Source organism: Macrotis lagotis, chromosome 2 (genome assembly GCF_037893015.1).
Source record: "Macrotis lagotis isolate mMagLag1 chromosome 2, bilby.v1.9.chrom.fasta, whole genome shotgun sequence".
Lineage (NCBI taxonomy): Eukaryota > Metazoa > Chordata > Mammalia > Peramelemorphia > Peramelidae > Macrotis > Macrotis lagotis.
The window spans coordinates 17100759-17121239 of record NC_133659.1 but is presented as its reverse complement, the minus strand read 5'-3'; the positions used below and the strand labels follow the sequence as shown (position 1 = coordinate 17121239).

At 39.7% G+C, this 20481-nt stretch overlaps 1 protein-coding gene across 5 annotated transcripts in view; it reads left to right on the top strand.

Annotated features, from left to right (window-relative positions):
* NFIA (nuclear factor I A) overlaps window positions 1–20481 on the top strand; it is a 690308-nt gene that overhangs the window by 472203 nt on the left and 197624 nt on the right. For all 5 annotated transcript variants that reach the window (XM_074221294.1, XM_074221297.1, XM_074221295.1 and 2 more), the window contains one exon: window positions 15745–15810. In XM_074221294.1, the coding sequence (XP_074077395.1) occupies window positions 15745–15810 (66 nt within the window). The remainder of the gene's footprint in view (window positions 1–15744; window positions 15811–20481) is intronic.

The following is a 20481-nucleotide window of genomic DNA, read 5'->3' as shown; positions in this document are numbered from 1 at the left end:
CTAGCTGTGTGGCCTTAGGCAAGTCACTTAACCCCATGACTTACCAAAGGAAAAAAACCTAAAACAAAAAAAGAAAGCAAATGAAGGACAAATACTATCATACCTGCTTTGTGACTCTGAGCAAATCGTTTAAATTCACAGTGCCCCCCTTCCCCAGACAGTTTTGTAAAAAGTTATCTGAGAGACAGAGGAGGAAGATTCCATTTGAGAAGTTTCTTTGAGCCCTTAGGACTATATCCCACTTCTCCATTTCTGACCAAAACTTTCTGTTAAAAAAGAAAACAATGAGGCCAGTTAGGTGGCACAGTGGATAGAGTACCAGCCCAGGAATCAGGAGGACCTGAGTTCAAATCCAGCCTCAGACACTAAATAATTACCTAGCTGTGTGACTCTGGGCAAGCCACTTCACCCCATTGCCTTGCAAAAAAAAAAAAAAAAAACTTTAAAAAAAAGATAAAAGAAAACATTGATGTCATACAAAAACAGGAATGGAAGAGCCTAGATTTAAAAACCCAGTTCAATCTGCTCATTTGACAGATGCAACATTAGACTCAAGGAGAAGGCCAAGACCAATCTACAGTCCAAAGTCATAGAATCAGAATCAACAGACCCCTGTAGTCTGACTCCAAATCCAGATCCTTTCTGCTATGCATGTTGCCTCCAGATGAAATGATTTGCAAAATGAAAATGAAGAATATTCAGATTACGTTCATTTGGGCATTGTTTCACTTTAATTCAAGGTTTTGACAAATGACCAGATGATAGGTAGACTGATATGGTCATTAAAGTTCCTTGCTTTTGGTTTTTGGGGTAGTTACCGTGGCAGTCATTGAATTTCAACTTGCTAAGATTCTCCAGTTTTCCATCCTTACTAGTTCTATGATTAACCCATCGAAAGCCCATTCATCCTACAGATGAAAAAGTCTCACATGTGGTCTTAGAAGATGCAAATTCATGGTTTCAGCGTGACCTTGCCCAAGTCACAACCTCAGTTTTCTCTCTGTGAACGGACAGTGTTGAACCAGAGGACTTCCAAGTTCCCTTTCATCTCTGAATCTGAGGTCTGGGATCCTGTGAGCCATGGGAATGTATTGAGTAGTAGACTGAATTTGCTTGAGGAAGATAGAAGTTCCTAAAGCTTTGTGGAGGAAGATGATTTGGGAAGGAGAGAAACGAGACAGCGGGGCCTAATTTTTATTTAAGGTTGTATGGAGTATCAGAGAGTCCACCTGCTATTTTATTAACATGTCTTTCAGGTTAATAACTGGCGTGCCTTTCATGATTAAGGTATCTCCTCCTACTCTGGCCTTTGGTGGATTCTAGTTCTGTAAAGGACCTGTGATCTCACTGTTGTGGCTATTCCTAGGCACAGAACTCTAATTAGTGGTTTAGTGGACCTCCTCCAGGAACCACAAAAATTCAGATAACATCGCCTGTGAGCCTCTCCAGCTAGTGTGACTGTTTACCATATCCTTCCATAAGTTCACCAATGGTTTTTGAATTTTCTTGACATTGCAGAAGGATGGGTCCGTCCATCCTTGCAATGGAAGGGACCCGTCTTCCTTTTTGATCATAGATCTCATCGCCTTCATCCTATTCATCATTTCTCCTTCTGCTGAGAAGTATAGTAGCATCCTGCGCACACCTACCACCCATTTACTCTAGCCTTTCTGTCATCCTTATCCTCAATGCTTAAGGTTCCAGGATAAAATGTCTTGGATGTGGACTGGTCCATTTCATTCATTCATTCATTTCATTAAAAAAAATGTCTTTGACTTTGATTTTCCAATCATTTGGGGCAGAGTCCCTTCAAGACACCACTTTCCCCTCCTGAAACAAAGAAAAACAGTGAAGGGAAACTAGCAGACATGGTTATGGGTCTGAGGATGTATCCACCATGACACACCCTTAGTCTCCCACCTTCCCAACAGAAAGGTTGTCCCAAATGAGGTTTTTTTTTTAAGAATCAGCCATCCTTTGGTAAAATGCCTTTTTCTGTTCTTCCTTCCGCCTTTCTTGGGAGGCAGTTCTCTCTCCACGCCACCTTACTGTCTCGTCCCAGGGCTCCCCTGGGGAGCCCTCTTTCTGGGGGTCTTCTTCCTTCAAGCCTTCCCCTTTCTTGGAGCCCGTCATTATCTTTGTCTAAAGGTCACAGCTAAATTGAATCAAAGGAAAGCTGTGTGTTCCTGGGATATACAAAGGCCGTATTGACTTCCCTAATCCAGTTTGCTGAGGGGTGAGAGAATTAAATTAGATATCTAAGCACAGAAATGGAGAGCCTTTGAAAACAAAAGATAAGGAGACAAGGCCGCATTTTCCTTGTTTTTTTTTTTTCCCTGGGAGCTTGGGGCTCAAGATTTTGCAGGTGTGTCATCTGATCCGTGGCTCGCATCGATCAGAACTGTGCCAATGCATATTTAATTAGCAAGGGGACCCTGGATGCATTTTAGCCATCATCCCTAGATTGAATGGACTGTCAGACTTTCTGAATGCTTCCCCACCCCCAGTCACCTCCTCCCTCTTCTCCCCCCACCCCACCCCCACCCCCTTGCTTCAGTTGTTTGGGAAAGCTTCTGCATTTTGTCTGAGCTGCTAAAAAGTTTCTTTGTTTTTAGCTGCTGATGCATACCCCACCACTGAGGAGAATACAAACAAGGAAAGTCCTTAAAGTGTTTATTTTGTCTAGGCAGACGGGCTGAACCAATAGGATTCCTTTGGGGAGGATTTTCGAGCTCTTTGGAATTTTTTTTTTTTAAAAAGAGAAAGGGAAAAAAATGTAGCTAAGTGCATTCATGTTTACAGGGGAGGAAAGAAGTCCATTATAAGTTGTTGGGCTTTTTTTTTTTATAATCACACAATAAACCCTAGAATAAACCCTTTGAAACTTGAAAAAAAAATGGAGAAGGCATCTGACATGGGTCGCTTAAGTAGGTGTAACTTTCACTTTTTCCAATGACAGTTTCTAACTTTCACTATTTCTAATAACAGTTCCTCTGATCCGGCTTCCTGTATTCACTGGAGAAGCAGGAATGGGAAAGATAAAACGTTCTCACCCAATAGCTAGGGGTCCGTGCATTGGATGGGCAAGAGCCCCGTCTTTGTCCCAGGATTCTAGGATGTCCGGAGCTGAAATGAATCACTTGTCAACAGAAGGCTGATGGTTCCCCATTGGCTCAGGTGTAGAGGGGTCCCCCTACACCCCCATCCTAAGCCCCCCCAGCCTTGTGCAGCTACCATTGGCTCAGGTGTAGAGGGGTCTCCCCACACCCCCAGCCTTGTGGAGCTACCATTGGCTCAGGCATAGAGGGGTCCCCCTACACCCCCATCCTAAGCCCCCCCAGCCTTGTGGAGCTTGGCTCAGGTGTAGAGGGGTCCCCCTACACCCCTATGCCCCCAGCCTTGTGGAGCTACCATTGGCTCAGGTGTAGAGGGGTCCCCCTACACCCCTATCCTAAGCCCCCCAGCCTTGTGGAGCTACCATTGGCTCAGGTGTAGAGGGGTCTCCCCACACCCCCAGCCTTGTGGAGCTACCATTGGCTCAGGTGTAGAGGGGTCTCCCCATACCCCCAGCCTTGTGGAGCTACCATTGTCTCAGGCGTAGAGGGGTCTCCCTACACCCCTATCCTAAGCCCCCCCAGCCTTGTGGAGCTACCATTGGCTCAGGTGTAGAGGGGTCCCCTACACCCCCCATCCAAAGCTCCCTGGCCTTGTGGGGCTAAGGTTGGCTCAGGTGAAGAGAGATCCCACCCCCCGCAGCTGCATCCTAAGTCCTTTGGTCTTGTGGGGCTATGGTTGGCTCAGGTGTACAGGTGCCCCCCCCAGCCCCATCCTAAGTCCCCTGATGTTATGGGGTTACGGTTGGGTTAAGGTGTAGAGATGTCCCTCCTCCTCCCCATCCTAAGTCCCCTGGCCTTGTGGGGCTAAAGTTGAATTAATATGTAGTGATGTCTCCCATACCTTCCTGGCCTAGGCATCCTGAAAGGCTCAGGAAGCTTTGAGTTTTGCCTCCCATCCGTTATCCCAGGGGCTTCTTGGATCTGCTCAGGTTCTAGAGGCCCATCTGACCTGGACCAAGTATGACCTCCAAACAGTCATCAACCGAGTCAGCTTGGACTAAAAAGCTACAGACTGAGCGCATGCTTGGGGCTCATTGAAACGCCCCAGCGTGGTCCTGGCTGCTGGCTGGCCTCCGTGGCTGGGCTACTTTGGAGGGAGCTTCTGCCTGGTCAAGGAACAAGGATTTTTTTTGTGTGCCACAGTTTTGTTGCAGAGGCTGATGGGAAAATCATTTGCATACATCTTGTTACAAAGGATGACTACTTCCTGGCTTAGACAAAGTGTTGCCAGATAAACAGACTTAACACACAAGTGTCTGTCTGGGATAAACAACAGCGAGCTGTGATTTCCATTTCCATTATCAGTGATAATCTCTTTCCCAGTATTGGAGAATTAAGAACCTTCTTAAAGTGAAACAAAACAAATTTAAAAAAAAAACACAACACAACAGACCTGCATTGCTGGGATTTTACACCAGAACCTTTATTTGTGTATTAAAGAGTTGGAGCATATTGGGGCTGATTCAAAAAGAAAATTTGTCTGGATGGGCACTGCTGGAAAGTCTACTTTTAATTTGCAGACCCACTTACCATTAATGTAGGCATTTGATTTTTATTTAAAAAGAAAATCTCCCAGACATCCAGACATGTGAAAAAACATTGTTTAGAATAGCTTATGCTTTCCTGCCTCTTTCTGTATTAATTGTCTATTGACTCATTAATGAACTGCTTTTAGAAATCTGAAAGCCCCAAAGAGAAATGAACTTTTAGATGTTAGGAATATATAGTTAGCTACAGCTCATCACTATACTAAGCAGCCTGTCTTATCAGAAGCCAAATTGTACATTTAATTTTGGGGGGTGGCAGGGGTAAAGGATAAGAGGTTCTTGGGATTTTAAGTAATTTGGTATCTGAAGGTTGATCTCCCACAGATAGGCCTCTGTCTAGATGGCTCAGCTGGGTTGAGCCGATGCTTTTGGTTGCAACTCAGTTTAGGTCTCCGGTGTCATCTCAGGCTCAGTTAGTTTTTAAAAATAGGGATAAACAATTTCCTTCCTCTTTCAGACCTTATCTGATTGTTTCAGTCAATTTCAATCATAAACTCATATCAAAAAAGGAATATCTATATTATATAGATAGATATAGCTATATTTAAAGGTTCCATAACCTTTGTTTATTGACTTCTTTGAAAATTCTGGCTAATCCTGTGGATCCCTATTCAGAAACAGTATTTTTAAATGCATAAAATACATAAAATTACAAAGAAAGTCAAACACACTGAAATACAATATGTCATGTTTTTTTTTTTTTTTTAGTTTTTGCAAGGTAATTATTAAGTGCCTGAGGCCGGATTGACTCCAGGGTCAGTGCTCTATCCACTGCACCACCTAGCCACCCAAAATATAATTTTTTAAAAAATGTCTTTAAAGGGACAGCTTGGTGACACAGCACCAGCCCTGGAGTCTGGAGGACCTGAGTTCAGATGCAGCCTCAGACACTTAATAATAACCTAGCTGTGTGACCTTGGGCAAGTCATTCAACCCCACTGCCTTGCAAAAACCAAAAAAAAATTCATTTAAAAAAAAGTTCAGATATCCCAGGTTGAGAACTTTTCCTAGTCTAAAAAACTTCTCAAACATACACACACACACACACACACACACACACACACACAGATAGATAGATATGTAGTATATGTAAATGCATGTGTACATTTGTATATTTATATTTATATATATGTATATATATAATATTCTGTTGATGATCCTCTCTTATTCTTCCAATCATTTCTCAATGATTCTACCCTTCCTTGCCACACAATACAGTGGACCAAAACAAAAAGACGACTTGTTGATCGCATCTGATCATTTTTATGTCTTTCTGCATCTGTTGGCCACCATCTCTCTGCCCAGAGGAAAGCTACAGGCTCGGCTAACGGTGTATTAAAGTCAGACTGACTGTCTTCATTTTTCAAACTTCTACAGTTTTTCCCTCTTGAAAATTATCATTTTCAAAAGTAAAATGGCAACTAGGACCCTCTCCTAACCCAACTTATCAGAATGACTCCTCTTATCTTCACTGTGAAGTTCTTTTTCCCTGAGAGACTAAACTGGAGTTCTGAAACGGAACCATTTGGGGGGGGGGGGTGTTTGAAATCAGAGTTGTGATTTTTAAAGAATCCCAAATCAGGGTATTTGGAATAATAAGCCGGTTGATTTTGTAGACAATTTGCTAAAGGGGGAATAAAAGCGGCTCCCTTCTCAACTTCTCTGTTCTTGCCCAAACAAACAAATAACAAACAAGCCCAACACGCTTATGACTAGGTGGTAAGACTATTGACTCACTCTCCAACCTAAACTGTTTTATCAGACACAGTCCCGACTAAACAGATGGGACTTGAACTGGAGATGCCAAAAAAAAAAAACCCCGCCTAGCCAAATTTCTACAAGAGTAATATTTTTGCAAATCCTTTCTGAGAAGAGCATTTGCACAAAAAGAAAAAAGTTTGGAGAAAGAGAACAGTCACTAGAGCTTTGTAATGATGTGAAGACTATCCTGAAAATGTCAGACAGGAGAGTCGAAGGGGTGTCTCTTGAAAAGCAGCTGGCCACTCTCTGGGTGGTCTGATGGAGCTCTTCCAAGTCATTGGCCACATGGGTATAGCCCCCTCTTTCCATCTGAATCCAGATGAGAGTGGGCAGCGGCCAATGTTCTGTTTCATCCTTCCAACTTATGACTCTCCTCTCTTTTCATTCACCTCCTCTTTCCTACTCCTTCTGTCCCCAACGTTAGATACCTAAGGACTATTTCAAGAATTCTCTATTGATATAAGCTAAAGCATAGGATGGTTGCTAAGGTTTTAAGATTATTTGTACATAAATGTAATTCATATCAAAGTCAGTTGCATATTATTTGAAGTGGACCTGTGCCCCTTCCCTCAAAAAAAAAATTGCATTCATCCAGTTTTATTTAAAATGTATCAGTGAAGGGAGTTCTAATTGGAAGAAATTCAAAGATGAACCCTTTCCTTAATCCAACAATATTTTTGTAGCAAAAATAATCCCTTTGTAATTTAATAGCATTTATAAATTAAGTTTCTTACAGAATTGTGCTTTTTCTTAATAGAGGCGTATCTATATTTAAAAAAATCATGGAGAGTAATAATAATACTAGCTAAAATATTATATATACATATATATGTGTATATATATAATGATTTTAAAACAGGCAGATTACTTTTTTTTCCACGACCTCATTTGATCATGGTCAAAGTCCAATGGTTAATGCTAAATCTTTTGAAGAATAAACAAAGAGTTTTGTTCACTTACTGGATTTAAAAAGATATTATCCATACATTACAAGTGCTAATAATCACTGGTTTTTAATGATGCCGACTTCATGATCATGTTGCATTCTGTTCTTTCTTCATCAGAACTGTCTGGCTAATATGGAAATTGGCTGGTTAATGCTTACACTGTTCTAGGTTTGGACTTTGCCTATGACCTATACACATCGATAAACTTTGGAGATTTTCAAAAGATTTAAGAATTTTGCAACTTTTTTTAAAAAACTGAAAGTCATTAAGACCATGTGTCTATTGGGGGAAATTTTCTGAATTTCATATAGTTTTATGGTAAACATTTTTCTGAAAATATTCAGTTATTTGACCGTTGAACATAATTGGGCCAACATAATCATTCAAGACATTTCTGAATTTCTATACTGTGGTAACAAGATCATGCAACAGGGATGAACACTACAGATTAGTTTTGAACTTCAAAGCACTCCTCTGACATCATTGCTTTTCAGCTTCTAAAATGGTGGACTTGGAAGAGCCTTTAAGATATTTGCCCTGTCCAAAGCAGCAACTCCCTATTGAAATCACACTAGAAAGATAGCAGCATGTCTTATTTTTGAAGCTTTTAAAGGTCAGAGACTTTATAAACTACTAAATACTCTTTAGTATTTAGTAACCCTACATGGTAATAAACTGCATTGTATAGTAATGTCATAGAATGACTTGTAATGTTTGAAAAAAGTTTGTACAGTCACAGAATTGAAGCCAGAAAAGACCTTAGAGATTATTGAGTAAGATCGCCTTATTTTGTAGATGAAGAAACTGAGGCCCACAGAGAGGAACAACTGATACAAGATCATATGTCTAACAAAATAATAGAGTCAACAAACCTCCATCTTCTGACTCCACATGCCCTATTTCCTTTCCATTGTATGTTTTGTCTTCCCTTTTGCAAAGTAAATAACCCCCAATACCTTTGATGGATCCTTGTTGACTGAATTTTCCTTTCTTTTATCCATGGATATTCTGTGGTTTCTTCACTTTCAGATTTTTATTGCTTTTAAATGTAGAATAATATTTTTAAATGTTGGAAAAAGCATTAGACTTGGAGTCAGAGACTTGTAGTTCAAATCTCAGCTTCCCTGTGTACTGTGGTTGGTGTTTGTCCTTCATTTTTGAAGGGGACCAATTACATCACTGGATTTAAGTGAGGGAGAGCTGCTCAAAGTCCTCAGTCTTACCCACTCTTGTGTCATCATAATCCAGTGGCAGGACAAAAGTCAGTACAACTGATGATGGCCCAGGATGCAGTTTTATTAAAAATAACACTGAACATCAGTATGAACAACTGAGTTTTATTTTTTAAAATCTTTAAATTTAATTTCCACACAGAAAATATTATAACACTATGTTCCTTCCTCTGCTTCTCTATCAGAATGTTCTATCCTTTCATTCTCTTCTTCTGTGGTCTTAGTAGGTATTCTTCTGATTATTTTTTTTATCCTCTTTGCATCACTGCCTTAAAAGTCTTTCCAAGTTTCTTTCTATTTCTCATACTTATCGACCTTAATTGCATTAAGACAATCCATTAAATAAACATGCCACAATTTTTTCAGCTACCTACCTGTTGTTGGACATTTTAGTTGTTCCTTCCTTCCTCCCATTCTTTCTTTTCTCAATCAGTGACAAATAATACTGCTTGGAAACTCTTGGAATATAGTTCCTTTTTTTAAAAAAAACTTATTATTGGTAACATTTAAGGGTGTGTGTGTGTGTGTGTGTGTGTGTGTGTATTCAAGGGTAAGTTAAACTCTCTCTGAGCTTCAATTTCTCTTCATCTCTGAAATGGGATGGCAATAATAGTTGATTGCAGTGCTCATGAGAATAGCATGCATACCCTTGGTGTTATATAAATGCTTTATAAGTTGCAATTGCAATAATGACACTAAATTTAGCTTTTCTTTAAGTATCATTTGATGGGAAAGTTGAAGCCCAGATGGTGAATAGAGTCCCTGAAAACATTAGGTATCAGGAATGGAAGGAAAATACCTATTTTTCATGGCTCATTTCTCCTCTTACCTGCTTTGTTCCTGTGCTTCCCCAATAATGACAGAAAATCAATACAATCTTTATTTTTGGTTGGCTTTGTTGAGGGGCAGGGCAGGTAGAAGAGGGTTGCTCTTAGCCTCAATTTCAAATGTCTTCCTTATTTCCAAAATTCAGCATCCTGTGCAACGTCAAGGAACACTGACATCTCCCTCACTGAACTATTTTTGTTCAATTATGATATTGCTAATATTGATGAGAGATATGGATAAAGATATGGTTTCAGAGTTAGGAAATGTTGGACTCAAGTGATACCCCTGTCAAATCACCCTGGTGAAGTGAAGTCATGTAAGACCACTCTCTGAGAGTGGAGTTGTTTATGTAAAGGAAATTTCCTCATCATGAACACTTTAATAACTAATGAAAGCACAGGTCTGAATTTTTAATGAATTAATTTCATTATTTTTTATTCTATTTCTATACACTGATACTTTGACATATTCAAGATGGTATTAATAAGGGCATTGTCTTCAGCATGACTGAGCCATCTAATGGGATTTTTGTCTACATCTAACTGTAAATTTTTCAGAGTCAATCAATTCATCATTTCACAAATTTGTATAAACACACATGTATGCATAGACATGTATATTACACATGGAATATAGTTTATCTAATTTATGAACATATTTCACATGCATGTGAAATATAATATACATGTTTGTGTTTATAAGCCATTACATGTAACTATATGTATATTTATATATATATGTGAATGTTCTTCCCTCTAACTATATAGAAGACCCTCATAATATTCCTGTGAAGTCGACAGGTTGGCTGTTATTACTTCTCTATTATCAGAGTTTTTATACCTTCATTTTACAGAAAAGGAAACTGAAGCTTAGAAATATTTAATTCATGTTCCAGATGATATAGCTAATTAACAGTAGACATAAGACCCAAACTTAGTTCTTTGGACTACTAGTCTGCTGTTCTTTATTTCACCATAGTCCATAGATGCCTTGCAAAGATCCATCCATTGGTTGACATGTTGGCACTGGGCTCACTCCCTGTGTTCTTAGTATTTGTTCTATAGGGGTATCTCCCAGGTGATGATCAATAGTATTGGCTACGTATTGCATGGTTTTTCTCTCCTTTCTTAATTCTCTTTCTGAGTAGATTAGCCTTAAAATCTACTTAGCCCGCATAATAATATAGCAGATACAGGATCCCGATGACAGTTTCTATGAAATGGGTGCCCATATTCTTGGGGCACATATACTTAGAATATTTTTAATGTCCTAGAATGTTCTAAGAATATTCATGATTTCATTTGACTACTACTTTCTTCACTATTGTCTGCAGTATTTGATCACTCCTCTTCCCCTCTTGCATTTTCCTGGTATAACTTTTTGACTCAGAAAGGATTTTTGAGTTCTCTGCACACTCTGCACTTGGTCAGTCTGAATAGAGATTGTCTCTGATATTATAAGGGGTCACTAATGCTTTTCTGACTATGTAGCTGAACAGGTGACTGGAAAGAGGTATAAATTAATTTTTATCTACATAATTTATTCAAATTCATTCAATATCTTACAGATATTTTTAAAAGCAAAGGATTTATAGTTGGGGGGGCTCCACAGATATGGAGTCCAATTTCTTCATTTTACAGGGAAGGAAACTGAGACCAAGAGAGAGTTAAAGGATTTGCCTAACAGACACTATGTGGGAGGAGCAGGATTTGAGAACTAGGTCTTCTGCTTCTAAATCCAATGATTTTTTTCCCATCCTTAGCCACACTTTTCATGGCTGCTCAAACTCATCATCTTCTTCATCATTATCATCATCGTCAAGTAGCTGCCCTTCTATTGTGATCTCTTCTACCTTCACATTTCTTTCAGGCTTGAAGCCTTTCTCCCTTAGTGGGTTCAGCCAGAGCTTACTCTTCAGGAATGTCATCTCCGAGTACACTGGCTCATTTTCATGTCCCACTAAGGTATTGAGATTCAGCTCCAGTGAAGGTCTGGAGCAAAATGATTACTCTTAAAGATCTCCTCACTCCCCCTTTGTTATCCAATGAATCTTAGAAAGTTGGCCCAGGAGGTAAAGACATGGTTGCCCTTTGCTCAGTTTACTTTGTATCGAGGAACATGAAACGTTATAACGGAAAATCTCTATCCTTTGGATAGTTTGATCATTTGGCTGGCTTGGTCCTTATCCTATTAAAGTTTACTTACATTAATAGCCACAAACTCAAGGACTTTGAAGTCCTCTGAGAGGAACTGAAGTTTGGAGGAGCAAGGAAATACATGGCCAAGGGTATGAGTCAGGAATTGAGTTAGGAGTTTTTGATGCTCACACAAAGAACCAGCTTAGGGAAGCAAAGACTGCTACTTGACGTATTAGTATTTCTTTTATTCCTTTCCCCAGTGATTTTGTCGATAGTGAAATATCTTTGTCTGAGCACTCTGGCAATGTAGCTGTAGGCGCCATAAAAGTGCGGAGATAGATGGCTGCTAGTTCAATTAAGCGGTCTGATCCCAGCCTCCTATATGCTAACCTTGTCTATTTTAGGTTTAAATTTCTGCTCATACATTTTTTAAAAACCAAAAGAAACATTACTTTTCAAGGTTATGTTGAAGTCTGAGCTTCCTTAAACAAAAAGCTGATCCCTAGATGAAAAAGAAAAATTGATAACTCTAATGCACTTCCTCACAATGATGTTTCCAACTCCATCTGAAATCATTTAAATATACTCCTTAATAACATTCGCTTCATCATAATATACAAAAAACCTTTGGCTTTCAACCAAAGCCAGCCTAAGGCAGCCGGGCAACTCATAGCTACCACTATTGCTGTTGGCCTCTCGATTCAGGAGGGACTCCCAATTACAGTTCTCTTTTACTGTTTTTTTTTTTCATTATTATAGGTGGTAAAATTCAGCTGGCAACATTATGAAGTGAAACCAAAAAAAAGGAGAGTCAATTAGGAGATATACTTTTCAGTTATGAAAAGTCTCCATCAGCTATAGAGAACAAAGGAGCAAATGAATTGTTAACCTTCACTTCGCCAAGAGTGATATTATTGATTGAATGCAAACACTTAAGAAGGAGATCTTTCATTTGTATAAATTATGTATAGATAGAAATTAATTTATACCTCTGTCCAGTCACCTGTTCCGTTACACACTCAGAAGCATTAGTGACCCTTCTAATAGCAGAGGAAGTCTCTATCCAGATTGCCCAAGTGCAGAGCGTCCGGAGAACTCAAAGGTCCTTTCCGAGTCAAAAAGATTTGCCAGGAAAATGAGTGAGGGGGAGAGGAGTGACCAAAGCCTTCAGGCAGCTTAAGCCCAGGATAACTAAAGTTAACAGGGATGGAGAGTCCATTTTAATAGGTAGATCACCCTCAGATGACAGGATCTGCAGTTTTTGAATGCAACTTGAGAAATATAATTCCATTTATGACTCTGGCTAGAGAGATGCCTTTCTTCTTTGTTTGTTGAGTCTTTCATAAACAGACTTGGTCACCTTGCATACTGATTTCCCCACAACTCCTTACTGTTGAGTGGAGGTGGGTTTTTTTTTGTTTTTTAAAAACTCATTTCCTAAACAGATCTAGCTCCCTTTCGTTATGGTTTCTCGTCCGACAGCCCTGTTTCGTTTTTCATTTTGAGGTAGAAAAGCAAAGCAAATTTAAAGGTAAATGCAAAAGAACAAAGAAGACCACTTTCAGATTTTGAACCATTTGTGTGTGCATCTGTGTGTCTGAATTCACTAGCATTCTCCTTTTTAAATTTTGTTGAATAGATCCCTCAGAAAATCCACACACTTGTTATAGACTCAATGAGACAGAAAAATTGCATTTTTCTAAAATATTCTACTTGTGAGAGAGTTGGTGAAAAGTAAAGATGGCTTGCTTAGAAACCCGAATACGGGCTCCACTTCTCTTCAGAAATCTGGGGTCATCGTTGGAAGAGTCAGATTTCTAAAGAAAATAGTCCTATGGATTAAACATGATGTTCGCCTCTGGTGACATGATAGAGGTTGGCAGGGGGGTGGGAGCAACCTCTTTTTTTTTTTTTTTGGAAAAAAGAACTATACTATCTTTTCTTTTTAGCTTATGTATACTTGCCAACAGTTTAACTAACCCCTTTTAAGACAGAAACAAACAACGATTTGTCCATCCATTGAAATACATTGAATTATCATTTTTGGAAGATGAATTTATCCCTTATATTGACAAAACCCCACAATTTACTCTAAGAACAATGATTTTTCTTCTCCCCAACAGTCTGCCAAGCTCGTACAAATTTCTGTAATTGACATTTAAAATATGATTCCTATATAAAAGCTTTTGGTATCACATCCTCCACTTCCCTAGTTTTGGGTGAAGATTTTCTGTTCTTTTTGATAAGTAATTGTAAGTAATTTCTTTTTAAAGTTTTTTTTGACATTTAGAGTTTTTATTTTTATTTGTGCTACAAAAACTGCTGCCAGATGATTAAAAGTATGACTTTGCCAGGCTTAAATTCCCATTTCAATTTCTCGCCTCCTGTTCTTTGAACCTTTTAATGGGTAAAAAAAAAAATCATTCTCTAAGGCATTTCCTGGGTGGCCAATCTATAGAGTCACCAGGTTATAGATATTTTTAAAAATCTGAATATTTAAAATAGACATTTTCTTTATAGTACTTGCTATAATTAAAATCCTCATTTGCTCAAAAGGAGGGAGCTTTCCTAAGCAATAAATTAGCATTACTTGACCCAAGGTCATTAGTAGGGCAAATTCTTTCTGGGTTATTAATACCTCAAAGAAAAAGAAGGAAGGTGTAATAATTCTCCTGCAATAGATGTAAGATTTTCCATTTAATCACCGAGAAGGGTTCATAACCTTTTGATCTTGCATTGGCTCCTTGCAGAAATGTGGTCAAATTTCAGACAGGTGAATTTTAAACCTTGAGAAGTCAAGGTTATTTGGGATGGAGGTTGTCCACAGATGTCAATCTTCGGGGAGATTTCTGTGAACTGCTTTAGTTTTTCAACCAAGACTGCAAGGCAGAATCATCCACCTTTCATCTGATGTCTCCCCTCCTCAAAAAGCATAGCCAGTTAAGAATGGCTCCCTGCACAAGGGCTTTCTTTTGGTCTTTGGAAATTGGCTGGATTTTAAAACACTGACATTAGAAATTAGGTTAGTAGTAATCAAGTTAGTTTGTAGTTTTTGATTAATAATAGTAATAATAATAAAAATTTCTGTGGTGCCTAATGTACTATACTTATTTAATCCTTACAGAACCCCATGTGCCTTAGTACTACTAAACTGCTGAATTGAAAAGTTCTATTATATATAACATTTTAATGATTTTTTTGGCTTTTGATATCATAGTCATTCTTTTCCTACTCCCTCTATTGCCCTTCCATTTAAACCTTCCTTTTTAACACTGAAAAACCGTGAGACGACGAGTCTTGTGTTAGATCCATTCAGCTTTCCAAATTCTGTAGTCCCTTACAGAAGAGGGTCATAGGCTTATAGATTTTTAGTTAGAAGGGACCTTAGAGGTCACTGAATACAACCCCCTCATGTTGCAGATGGAGAAACCGAGACCCAGAAATGGTATTTTAATTTAGGTTATTGTAGTTACTTAGCAGAGAGAAGCCGAACTATTTTTGGTGGTGGTGGTGGTGGTAGTTTTTAAAAGGAAGAATAAATTCAGGTCTAATGAGGTGCAAAAAGTCCAGTTGGGGCCAAAAGGTTTGAGGTTTCCTTCTCTGGACCCCTCACTGCTCCCCACAGACTTTCTCAAACATGTTAATAGAAGAGCAATGGAACCTCTGAAATGGTTTCAGAAAGGTCTTATTGTTGTAAGGAGGTCTACACCCCGTTGGTTCCGATGGCGTGTGCTCCACGGAACGTTAGTCTGAATTCAGAGTCTTGCTGCCGAGATTTAAAAAAAACCCACCAGAACTTGTTACTGTTGTTTGATTGCTTTTATATACCAGCTTCAAAATATGTTTTGACATTTTATTATGCTGTGAATCAAGCCTCAGATGGGTGTCATAAAGGATGAAGTCTTCCCCAGACTCTAGAATATAAATACTGAATGAAGACAGTTGAGAAGGATGGGACCCTCACAAGTTTCCCTTAGTGAGTGGACCCCTCTGAGGGAGACCTGGAAGCCAGATTCCCATTTCTCTTCCCCATCCCTTTCTGGGATCTCATGTACCCCTCTTCCATTCTGGTTCCTGGTTTGTCCTCTTCAACCTTTTTTGAGGAAGTCTGGCGCCTCGGAGCCACGTTCCACAGCAGACCCTGTAATTTTTGGCTGTCTTTTTCTGTTTTTCAGACTCGAGTCAATCTGAAAGTCCCAGCCAGCCAAGTGAAGCCGACATCAAGGACCAGCCAGAAAATGGTAAGTTGAGCCTGGGGCAATGCTCTACTGTCTCATTCTGTACCCCCCCCCCCCCAGCTGTGTCTCTAGCCCAGAAACTTCCCAAACTTGAGACCTCGACAGAATGCTGAACTCTCCAGCCATTTGGTCTTCCCAAGCTGACCTGCCAATTCTCTGAGCTGGAAGGGACTTTAGCGGCATCTGGTCCAACCTGTACATGACTGAGAGTCCCCCTGCAATATCTCCAATGAGGCCTTCCTTGGATGCTCCCCGTGACGGGGAAATCACTACCTTTCAAGGCAACCTTGGGAGATTTCTTAGTAATCAACAACAAGGAGCAGCTAGGTAGTGCAGAGGATGGAACACGACCCAGGAGTCAGGAGGATCTGAGTTCAAATGTGACCTCAAACACTTAATAATTACCTAGCTGTGTGACCTTGGGCAAGCCACTTAACCCCATTGCCTTGCCAAAAAAAAGTAGTCATTAGCAAATATTTATGAAGCAACTATTATGTACCAGTGATAACCAATTTAAAAAAAGATTTTCTTTCCCTCAAATCTAAATTTGCCTTTTTTCATCTTGAAACTATTGAGTGGGACAATTTTGAACATAGAAGTGACATTGCTCCTTGCTTTATTTACCAATATCACCAAAAAGTAAATGGGAACATCCACTGGACTCTGAAAGGCAGGAGGCAGAGTTTTAGCCTCTGTCCTGCCTTCAGACTCACTGTATAAATAGGGAAAAGGCACTTAGCCCCACCCCTGCCTCAGTTTCCCTTTATATAAAAGAAGACAGCAGGACATGATGATCTCTAGGATCCTTTCCAGCTTTATCTATATGATGGTGGAGAAGGGCATTCTTCTCAAGGATAACTGAGGTTAGCTCACATCCCACAATCAGAAATTTTCAAAACCTGGGTTGGAAGCTATGACTTTTCCAAAGAGATATTTCTACAAGATTTGTCACTTTGCTCATTGATGACTTGAAAAAAACTGCTCTCTAAGGTGTTTGTTTTAAATAAGTTTTATTGATGCCTTTTCTGTTTCTGTCACTGTCATATTAATATCCTTCACCCCAAACCAAGCCTTCCTGGTGATAAAACTCTTCATCTCTCAGCGGACTAGGGAACTTTCTGTGACTCCACATTGCAGAAAAGGTCTACCTGCACAAGTGAAGGGAACTTCCTCTTGAGGGAATTCCCTCTATCATTGAAATCATGGGTGCAGTTCCTATAGTTCTATTGAAATACTTTCTATTGAGTGTTATCAAGATAGATACCCTCCTTCCTTGCTCAGATGGGTCAGTGCCCTCCTGAGTGTGGTTTGCCCCTCCACCAATGAGAAAGTCCATCTCATCCTGTGGGATTCCAGGTCAAGTTCCACCATAGACCCTCCAAAGAGGAAGCATCCACCATGTTGGTATCGGATCTGTTGTTCCATTGTTTTCCATTTGTGTCAGACTCTCCTTGATGCCCATTTGGATTTTCTTGGCAGAGATGCTGCCATTCTCTTCTCCAACTCATTTGACAGATGAGGAAACTGAGGCAAACAGGATTAAGTGACTCACCCCAGGGTCACAAGCTAACAAGTGTCTGGAGTCACATTTGAACTCGGGTCTTCCTGACTCCAGGCCTGGCATTGTCTGACACTCTAACCACTGCACCATCTAAGAAATGCAAAATTGTCTTATGTAGCCAATTAGTACAATTGACAAGGAGGAAAGGAGAAAGAAGACATATGGGCTATAATAATGGTAATTGTGGATAATTTTTAAACATTTTACTTTTATTCATTTTTAATTTTTCTCCAGTTTTGGAGAAAAACTGAATTAAGCTTATTGATGAAAGCTGACCCTCCAGAGACTGAGCACCCAAATCCCTTGCCATCTTCCCATTAAGCTAAGTCTGCCCTCTTCCTTTGATGGCTGTTAGTATTTTTGTTGTTTCTACTTCCCAGTGTCTTTCCTGGCTAGAAGAAGAAATGAAAAGACTTAGTATCAAAACTAGAAAAAAATTATGAGTTATGCTCCACTCTCATGATACTTTGAAAAGAAGAAATTTAGATGCAGAGGAGCCGAGTTCAAATTTCCTTCACTGACCCTGCAATCTCTATGATCCTAGGCAACCCTCTTGGGCATTATTTTCATCCTCCGTCAAATGGGTGATTGGCCCAGACAGTCTCCGAGGTCTCTTCTCACTCCCAGTCTGGGATTCGGTGATCTCCCCCTGCTAGACAGGCCCTGTGTCCTAGAAGGCTTTTCATTTCCTAAGCCTCAGCACTTCTGCGAATTGTTAGATGCCAAAATCCTGTTTTCCCACTGTTCCTCTCCTCATTCTACTGTTTGCTTCATCCAAATATTTTTAGCTGACATTTCTCTAGTGTTTTAAATTCGGGAATGTGCTTCACAGGAAAGCATGGAGAGAAGTCCACACAACCGACAGAGAGCTCAGGCAGAATTGTGTAGGGTGGCCAAGAAGTCCAAAAAGTCAGACAAAAATCCAAAATTGAAATTGAAAAGGTTAGTTTGGGGTCCAGACCTGGGATTTCATTGGTTGAGGGAAATTCAGGGAAGACACTTTTTGAATGGAAACAGATCAGCTGCTCTTCAACTGATGGTCTTAGATTGATCGCCTGTAGTCCGTAGAGGTTAAGTGACTTACCCAGAGTCTCGCAGTCAGTATATTTTTAATGATAGCCCTCAAACCCAAATCTACTTGACTCTGAGATAGGCTTTCTGGAAGTATACCAAACTGCCTCGCTCATATTTCTCTTTCTCTCTCTCTCTCTCTCTCTCTCTCTCTCTCTCTCTGTCTCTCTCTGTCTCTCTCTGTCTCTCTGTCTCTGTCTCTCTCTATGTCTCTGACTCTGTCTTTCTCTTTATCTCTCTCTCTCTCTTTCTCTTTATCTCTCTTTGACTCTCTCTGTGTGTGTCTCTCTCTCTCTTTTTCTCTGTGTGTATGTCTCTCTGCTTCTGTTTCTGCTTCTCTTTCACTTTACCCATATATGTATATATGTGGCCATGTGTATTTGGGCTATACATATAATTTCACCACCCAGTTGTCTTGAGTTTTCTACATTCATGGTGATTTTATTTTTCTCTCAAACCTTTTAAGTGTAAAATGTTTTTAAGACATAATTTTCTGTGACTTCCAATTCAGTTCAGTTTAATTAAATTCAATTTTTGAAAGTATTCATTAACATTTCCTATGTGCAGGCACTGTGCTAGTCTCTAAAGATAAAAAGACTAAAAACAAACAAATAAACAAAACCAAACCCTGCCATTAGGGAACTCACAGTCTATAAGGTGACATTCTAAAATGGACAAATTCACCAAAGCTTAATTAACTAACAGATGAAAATATTAATAATAATAATAACAACATCCAGGATTGAAATAGCCCTTGAAAGGTTCCAAAAGCACTTACCATATATTATCTTCTTTGATCCTTGCGTCCTATGAGATGGGTATCAGGGACCTGCAGTGAGGGGCGACAGGTGAGATAGAGCTGAGTGCGAAGGGTTGGGTGACTACCCTTAGCCTATATGCACCATTTGACAGATGAGGAAATTGAAACTGAGAGACCAAGCAGCTTGCATAGACCCTCTTGGATGTGGTTCCATATCTGGGACTTTGGATCATTCAAAACTCGAGAGTTCAAATAAACAATCCCTTTAATAAAACCATGTTCAAATCCCCCCAGACAAAAAGCAGTCTCCTAGGTCAGAGGTGTTAAACCCATGGCTGATGTACTACACTCCTACATGCCCCTGAACCAGATTAAAACATAATTGGAAAATAGCTAATAAAATAAATAGAAATGTGTTAAAGACATCTTACAATTTAAACCTAAGTCGCTATGCATCCTCAGGGATCCTTATGTACATAGTAATGTTTCATCCGCATTTCTATCAAAGATTCACACCACTATCCTAGGCAGTTAAAAAAGAACAACTTTTCTAGAGTTTCAGGAGCCTAGAGCTGACTTTATATCCTCCTTGTCCTAACAGCCCATGGCTAGATCCCAGATCAGACTCCAGGGGAGTAAAGTCAACTCCAACAGCCCCTGAAGTTCTCACAAAGTCTCATCCCGTGTTGGGGAGTGGGCAGAAAGCATCCACCTCAAAATGGCCCATTCTACCAGTCTCCTTGCTTACAGCACATAGCTAGTAAGTGCCTGTGGCAAGATTCAAACTCAGGTCTTTTTTGATCGCAGGTCCAACATTCTACATATTATGCCACATAACTGTCTGAGAGTCCCCTTCAAATCCACTTCTCAAACATGCTAATAGTGTGACTGTGGACAAGTCCCTTAGCCTTGCTATACCTCCATTTCTTCATCGATAAACAACCCAAGTTGGCTAAACATCCCTAAGGTCCCTTTTAGCTCTTGATTTCATCAGGGGTCCTTCCCTGCTGAAATTGTTATTCCTCTGATGTTGGGAGTGGGAGAATCTAAGATATTTACAAAGGAATTTAATTGTTAGCAACCATTTTTCATCAACCTTTTAAAAAGTGTGATTGTCATAAATTGTCTTCATTCTTCATTTCTCAGTCATTCAATACTGGGGACCATAAGTTTGTTTTTCTAATTGTCTGTAGGCCTATCCAAAGATATTAATTTAGTTTAGAGTTTAAACAGAACTGTGGTCTTCAGGGTTTAGTCATTCGGGCCTGGCCATCCCCCTGGC